General features: G+C 36.4%; 1 protein-coding gene across 1 annotated transcript; it reads right to left on the bottom strand.

The window, feature by feature from the left end:
- Positions 1 to 594: 594 nt before the first annotated feature.
- MS3_00006874 (uncharacterized protein) lies at positions 595 to 5,405 on the bottom strand. Its single transcript, XM_051215114.1, has 3 exons — positions 4,184 to 5,405; positions 3,965 to 4,135; positions 595 to 2,595 (listed from the first exon to the last, which is right to left on the bottom strand). The coding sequence occupies exon 3, from the start codon at positions 2,576 to 2,578 to the stop codon at positions 1,142 to 1,144; it is 1,437 nt and encodes a 478-aa protein (XP_051068292.1). The 5' UTR covers positions 2,579 to 2,595; positions 3,965 to 4,135; positions 4,184 to 5,405; the 3' UTR covers positions 595 to 1,141.
- Between the last annotated feature and the right edge of the window lie 3,448 nt (positions 5,406 to 8,853).

Raw genomic sequence — 8,853 nt, forward strand, 5'->3', positions numbered from 1 at the left:
TTGGGAAGATGATAAATCAAACTGACAAAATATGAAAGCGGCTAATGTTCATTAAATCTTAAAATTATAGTTCACAACACTTTAGATTTTAGGAATTTAATATATCACAAACATTGTCTCTAACACCAAATGCCTTTAAAATTTGAGTGCTTGCTACTCAATATCAACACAAAGATTGAAAGCAAATACGCACATATTTCATTAAACGTTTGGTGAACTCAAAACACAAGTCGTCACTTTAGCACTTCACGAACGTGCATTTTAGTGAGCTGTTCAATCAAATTAACCTAAGTGTCTAGTGAATAGATGCTTAACTACGACATATCACAACTTGATATATTAATAATAATAGGATTTAGCTGTTGAAAAGATGTTTAGATGAATATACAGGATCATTTGGTTGATTTACTAGATATTGGGCTGTATAGCATGAGGAAATATATGCTATCTAAATACGGTACAAGAGATTTCAGAGAGTGCTGGTTATGATTCAAAGTACGTGGTAATGGTACAAATCTATCCCCTTTTTATCACTCTTCACACCTCATTACCTATTTATCTATTCGTTCTTCAACTTTGCTATCCTAGTACTTCTCGATATTTGTCAGCTGTCTACTCAGTACAAAACCACACAGCTTTCCGTAAGCCATCGATGAGATTGAAGAAAGACTGTACATTCAAAATAAAAAAACCTATTTGACGAAACAAAACTTGATGAAATCTAGATTAAATTACATTAACACCTACGAAAGTTTCAACTTACTAAACCAGTGTTTCTTTTAAAACAACTGAGCATATATAACTGGTAGAATAAAGAAAATAAGACATTACATAAGATATACAATAATTTTCAACTGAAAGTACGCTATTTATAATTAGGTAGTTTGATAGAAAAAGTTAAGATCTATACACAGAGGTCTCATTGTAAAGACTGTATGAGAATGTAAAAAATAAAAAGTTACGAAAATAAATAAAAGGAGTAACACAGGTGCGAGAAAATGCAAGTCATGAACAACACCTCATTTGTCAACTGATCATAAACCAACGATAGTGTTTTAGTAAAAGATATTGACGATAATGAGCAATGATAATGCTAATGAAAGACAAGGAACAAAATTAAGTTTATATGATATATATTGAACTACTTCTCAGTGTTATTACTTTTTACATGATGTGCAGATAGTTTCTCCAAAGTATGCTTTCTATGATCATTTGATTTGATTCGGAAATCAACACCAATTTTTAACTTATTGTGTTTTCTTTCATGTACTTCACTGGAATGCTTCTTATTGGTATTATTACTTGCACTAGCCCCATTATTAACATTCTCCTCTGGGCCTGTCATTTTGTCTGGTCTGGACGATCGAGAATTTTCACTGATTGGAGTTATATCTTCAGATACAATTTCTGGTTTAAATGAAGCACTTGTAAATACTTCAGCATTTGTAGAGCTAAGTTTTGGTCGTGGAGTATACTCAGTACGTGGAGTTTTATCCTCTACAGAGTTTATAGAGATCACAGGTGGAATGTGAGTAGAATTAGTAAGTCCATTTCGAGAAGTAGGGGTATTTTCAATATCCCGAATATATCCATCTTCCATCCTAGGTTTTTGATCACAATAATCGTAATAAATACTGCGATAGTGTAATAAAGACTGACATACTAAAAGACAAGAAGAAAAACAATGATGCGTAGCACGATTACTAATTTCTATAATACTGTCCAGTATAGAGGATCGGATTGAGTCAGCAAGACGATTATTACTTCCAGAGTATTTATCAAAGCAATCGAGTTTAAATAAAATAAGATCTGAACAATCCAATAATATCATTAATAAACCAGATGAAGTTGGAATACGAGGACGTTTTGATATGCTAACAACACGATCTGAAAACTTTGAAAATCTTGACAATGAGTGAAATATTAGCACAGATATAATAGGATTTTGCAGATCAAGAGTAGATAATATCTCAATATAATTTTGAACTAAGCATATAATCGCAGACACTCTAAGAGGATTCAAATTCTCACTTTCAGTTTTAACATTGGCATCATTTCTTTCGATTGTTTCCTTAATAGAAACAGGATTATGAAAAACAGACGGTGTGGTTAACGATGGTAGACGAAAGTTGTTAATATCACTTATAAAGCTTTTAAATTTACCTTTTAAAGGGTCAGCTTTTACAAGATAATAATTGCATATGCTCAGCAAACATGATTCTAACAAACTCAAACTGATTAAAAATGATGACTGGGATGAATCTGATATATTTGAAACAATTTTTCTTGTCTGAGATGATGAGCTATTATCTTCATAAGAATGACATAAATATGAATGCAATAATGAAGGTAAAAGAAGAACAACAAAATTTTGTAAGGCCGGTAAACCTGATTTATAAAATACAAATAATCTTTGACAGACATCAGAAATAGTACTGGAAGAGACTAGTTTTTCAAATGTCTCTTCTATATCATCAACTAGTTTGTTACTTGAATACATCCATGTGATAAATTCATCCATCGCCTCACGAGATGATGGTTTGTAGGAAGATAACCACTTTGAAATTTTAGACGGCATCTTATGAATTAAACGTGCTGAAATATCAAAAAAATGTTTGAGCTAATCAAAGAGGCATAAGATCTTCAAAGCTATACAAAATTCTAAAGTTAAAAACCATAATCAAGCGAATACTTATTAGTTTTTATGCCTGTGAATCCCCATACTTTAATTTTTGCGGATTAGTAGTATACGTTGGTTGATTTATTGGTTGGGTAGTGAGGACTTACTAACAAATTTCATGTGTATTCTTTTTAAGCTTGTTGGTAAAGTAAACCTACGACCTCGAAACCTTGGGTTGTATATCCCAACTCCAATTATCTAGTCTCGTAATTGAATATGTCAACATTGAACCTGTCAACCAATAAATAATATACCTCGTTTTGATTTGATAGACGAAATTATTTGACTTAGATTTTTATTTCTATTTTGTTAATCCAGATACAAAATGTTGTTAATAGATTTATTTTAACACGTGCCAGTAAATTGGTAGTCGATCGATGCATTCATAAGTGAAAAAACTAAAGCTTGACTGCTTCACATACTCATTTTTCAAACACAAACTTAACCTAATCTGGACCATGAGTTTAAAATCTCACTAAGTTGTTATGCTTGTACAGACAACCGAGGTTAAGCCTAAATGAAACTTTGAAAACTATATCGATGCGTGTTAACTGTTACTAATTACTTTAACAAAATGTTTGTAAGCAATGTATGCATAGCTTATTACTAGTAACGCGTTAAACGTACATTTACTTATTTTGTATACTGTCTAAACGGTTTACCTTAATCAATCAGTTTTGCAGTCGTACAACAAGTATGCATTATCAAATGTTATAACTTGTCTTACTTCATATGTATCTGGCATTGGGAGTGGTCAACACGATTTTCTAGTCGTAGTTATCAGCCATTTAACTTGTTATTTGCAATTTCCAGAGTTTAATTCTTTATTCTCATTAGATAGATTGTGAGGCTTTACATTATATTTTACTAATCATTTAGCGCGAGGAATTTCATTTTAGGATGAGTAAATATATTTACCCTTGGGAGTTAGTCGAAATACATTAAAATGAGATTAAAATTGATGACCATAGACCACGGATATATTGGGGGATGAGCAACACTGTAGCTCTTAAACAACAATTAGGAGCAAATATAGGCGGAATAAAGTGATATTTCACATCTGACACGATTATTATTATCATAAAGATTGACTTTGAAATGAGCTTGGTGAAACTCTTTTTGTGGTTTAAAACACCACTATAGTGCAAGCCAGACAAACTGACGAACGAAAAACTAATAGAACCGAGAAGCGCAAATTTACAATTTCCTGATTGCCCTATTATTAGATGCTCGAAACCATTTACAACGAGTATGACAGTTACTAAATGAGGACTTTGAACTTACTTCGGGAAAATGCTTGGCTCTTTTATACTAAGATTATGTGTACTAGTTATAAAAAGCCATTGGGCTCAGCAAATATGAACTCTAGGAACCACGGGTAGTGAGACCATAGTTTATAGGCAACCTTTGAGTGACGTTAAAGTGGCTTTGGAGATGTCCACCTGCTTGCTAGGGCTAAATGAGAGTTATAAGCCTATGTAAAGAATAAGGATTATGGCTTACAGTTGATGGTTAGGAGTTATATTCAAAGTTTTCATCAAGAACTGACAATAGATAAAATCCCAAAACGCTCTTTAACCAAATGGATGAATGAATTTCGCGCCTTTACAGTATTTGGAATGTTTAGATTACTATACCCGACTTTCATGCGACCGCATTTGGAATATGGGATTTAAGCAGCAAGTTCTTGTTTCAAGTATGAGGCGGATATGTTGGAACGAGTTCAATGGCGAGGGACTAAAATAGTAAAAGGTTTCTCTGACCTATCTTATGAAGATAGACTGAGAAACCTCAACTTATTTCCGTTGTCTTACCGCAGAATACGGGGTGATAAAATATTGGCTTATCGTATACTGAACGATGACCTTGGTATCAATATGTTGATGAGACTAATTTATGGACGAGCCAATCAGAGGCGTTTTAGAGATTCAAAGGTTACGGCGCCAACTTCAGTGCTTAATACTAACGTACTATCGGTTCACAAGGAATTCTGTACAAAACGTGATAATTAAGCGGCTATAACAAATAAAACAGCGGGACTATAATTTGTGGACGAATCAATCAGGTAATAAGATAATAGATCTCGGATTTTAACGCGAAAGCCTTTCCTCTATTTGGCCAGATACATTTATGGCATTATAGCTGATATCAGTTCGTGATGGGGACCCCGTATATAATTCCTAACTATGGCAGACTTTGACAATTATCGCGAACTGGATAATAAAGGCACCAGTAACATTGGCTGCATCCAGGTACTACAATATATACGGATGTTTTGAGAGCGTATAGACTCCTCCATAAGCTTGGTTACTTGCATCGTGTCGTTATCTACAAGTGCCATTTTGTGCGCTTAACAACCGGAGTGCACATAAACAAGATTGAAGCTGTGTTCGAGGCTGAAAGAGTTTTCGAGACTTTATCATGGCTCCAGATGCCGACTATTCTGTAGCTGTATGGATGATTTCCTCTACTGCATGCATTACGATTTTAGAACGTCTTTCTAACCTTGACAAGTTTTTGGACCGTGTATAAGAAGTGCATCCACTTTATTTCCATGGTTTTGTATAATATATTTTTACTCTATACTAGCCCGACCGAAGCTGCTACCTTGACGCGGTGGTCGGGCTTGCCTATCGTGATGACCCAACCGAGCTATATTGGCTGGAACATATGTTCCTGTAGGTTCTACCATACCAGGCAGGTCGATTGGTGAACGGTAAGACTAAAAGCAGCAACTCAAGGTCTGAGGGCGAAGTCGTACTGCTGACTGTAGAGAGGTGTGACAGCAGTAAGGTGTTTCCCTCGGACAACCAGCATGACAGCGATGCTGCCTTCCCACAAGGAGGGGTGTGGTTAGAAAAGGTCGACCCTAAAAATGTCACACCTCACCTTACCTCACGGATTTCCGTCTCCGGCGGTAAGACCCTTTGAAGAACGGAGCTAACACGTCAAAAACCTCCCACAAAAAGGCCGTGCGCGACCGGCCTTAAGCAGTTGTCCCTTGGGCTCTGCGGTCACGCTCACAGGTCGTCAAGACCAACACTAATCCAATTTCCTTTTCAGGTTCCTCAAGAAATACCCTTCCACGGTGTGGGCAGCCGGGAAGTGACATCAGCCCTCATACCCGTAACAGCACACGACTGACTCTATACTAGCTGTTTACTGATTGGCTAATATTTTTCAAGGTCACTCAAGATTTGTTCGAAGGTTGTCCATAAATCAGGCTCGCCAATATGTCTTATCTTGTCCTCCCGTCTAGGACTGGTCACTTGAGGACGTTCGAAGAAGGTTCAAAAACCGAGACCCAATCGTCTACGTCTGGAGTTTCGTTTCTCACGCCGACTAGTGAATTACTAAAATTCTTTAACAGAACACGTAAGATTAGCATCTTCTGTTGATATATTTAAAACGTGATTAGACCTCGTGTTACAAACTGCAAGGATTAACGTAGGTCGATAGACCTCCTATCCTTATTACTGAAGAATGAAAACCCGAGACATGTTATCTTATATCTTATCGGTTTGTCCGTAAATTATCGTCACGCCCAACGAGTCTGTATCCCACAGCACTAGAGCTTGTAAAGAGTTTACATATAGTACCACGTAAAAGTCGTATATGCTGCCTAGACAGAAAAGCTAGAAAGTTGAGACTATAAATGACGATCATTAGAAGATCTTTAAGTCATCTTCAGACAACTTACACACTACTAGCGCCAAAATAGGACTATTAGTTAGTATGGGGGATAAAGATTAGAGTTTGGAGTTAGGAATCAAAATAAGATTTGTCATGAACTGTCCAATCTCCCAATTTCAGGGAAAGTTTGATCCATTTTGTGGAAGACGATATAGAAAAGCTTAGGGAAATAGCACATAACCCCAAAACAGGGAGATCGGGTGACATCAGTTATTACGCCAAAATGCTAGACAGCATGCAAGAGTTTTGTCTTTATCCTGTAGCGATGGGGTCCATTGGAAGTCATATTTTTCCGCCATGGCGTAATCAGAATTATCGATTAACTACGTCATTTATTTCGGAAAAATCTTACCAAACTTATTGAAATCCCGACGAGACGTAAACTGTCAAACGCTCCGCCTTAGCGAAATCCAGTATCCAATACCGTAATAGATAACTGGCATAAACCACAGACATCTTCAGAACTTTTCGGAGCTCCTATGTGCTTTTTCAACTGAAGTGGCTGCATTGGTACTTCGAAAATCAAGAGGTACACAAAATTCGGGTTTTGGTTTAGACAGGTACACGCCATTCGTCACACACCACTCTTCTTTGTTAGGGCGAGTAGCCTCTTCGAAAAAGCGATTCTACCAAATCTCATGTGGATACTGTTTGAATAAAACAGAGTTTTCAAACACTGATATCCGTGTATCTTCTGTCGAAATATCTCTAGGACAGCAAAATGAAACGGTCAGGAATGGTTAGGACGGAAGTTTTTGTCTAATAGGCTAAACTATCATAATGTATTGCATCTAAGCTGGATAGTTACCACAGTAGCTTTTATAGACGTATTAGAACATGGTCTTATGTGGTTGTTTGACTGAACAGCTTCAGCTATTATCATATCTAAAAAAACATGCCAACCACCAGGTTCAAATGACTACGAAGACGACTGTTTCTCGAAATTAATCAGGACTACATGAGTTTCTAAGTCAGCTCTTAATCGTGGGATGTAGAGATTTTAAACTTCTTCAACTTGATCCTAGTCGATTGTATCTGATAAATCTAGTGGCTATTCACAGCTTTCCTAGGGTAAAATAAACCTGTTTAACCAAGATTTTAGATTAGATTATCAGTTATTACAAAGTGAATGGAATGACAGACGATTTTTCGCAGTAACCTGAATACTGATACTTTTAAGCCTGTTGAGAGTCTCTTAACTATGGTTCAGAGCTCTTTAGTACTGAAGTAGACCCTCGGCCAGAATGATAACAAGTATTTAGGGTTCACTATTGGAATTTAAGTTACTGGAGGGATGTGTAGCGCTTTAGGAGACGAAGAGTTCGCTGATAACTCACTATTAGAGTAGAAACATTGTGGTCAGATTGGGATATATATACGTCCTTACTTTGAACAGGAATTACAGTGTTTGTCTTCCTCCATTAAATTATGGTTTGTCTGTGCACTTGAATAGATTCATGGTATGACGACAGAATAAAAGTATTAGTCTAACGAATGTGCGGAGATTTTTTAATCTAAGCACTCTGCTTATTTTAGACATAAAGCCGAGGTGTTTGAATTCTATGAATACCATGTCTGATCCTGCGTGATTGCGTTTTTTTATAAATATTTTCTAAGTTTTTCATTCTAGCAGCTTTCTGTGGCTTTGAAGGAATCCTGTGGGTCAGAAACAGATAAGATTCTTTCCGCACTACCGCTTAATGACCGTGAAAATGTGTTTTTATTTCATATTTTTAGGGCTGTGTGAGAGCCTATAGGGTACTGTATTTGCATATAGACTGTATCTATATGATTTTATGTTGTAGTTTGGTCTATCGATATTACGATAGTTACATTAGGTAGCAACCTAGTTACGACGCAGTTCGTACTTGTTCACATGTTAGGACTGGGGAGAGTGATTGGTTGGCTTTCGTGAATTTGCATGACCGAGTTTTTAACTGGATTCATGTTTGAATATTTCACACACTTTCAGCATATTGGTTATTGCAGTGGAAAAAACACGCTGAAAATCCCTCCACAGGATTTTATTAGACAGTTTTTATCTATTTGTTTCTTCTCCGTGTCATGTTTCTTAATCTTTATTCACGTTCTTTTATACTACACTTCATGTTCTTCAGTCTTCCTCGTCTGGGTTTTCATTATTCGGCCTTGGTTAAAGGCTTACCTTCTGTTGCTTAATTTACTGTTGCACGTTGTTGAACCGTTGGCAATAAGGTCATGTCTAACGAAACCTAAGGTCACGGCGTAACTCAGTATACGATTGTTAACCTTTGACTGTCTGCTTGGAAAGGTCACTGAAATCCTTGCAGGTAGGTATCTGATCCAATCTTGTTGGAAATATTTTTATTCATTCATAGGTCTCGAACTCATTGTAGAATGATGGCTCTATCGGAAATTCGGTTTATTGATTAATACCGGCTGGAATCCTGTATTTATGTGAGTCTTCTAACAGGTAATTTTAGACCGCATCACTTTGAGGA

The sequence above is a fragment of the Schistosoma haematobium genome, chromosome 2 (genome assembly GCF_000699445.3).
Source record: "Schistosoma haematobium chromosome 2, whole genome shotgun sequence".
Lineage (NCBI taxonomy): Eukaryota > Metazoa > Platyhelminthes > Trematoda > Strigeidida > Schistosomatidae > Schistosoma > Schistosoma haematobium.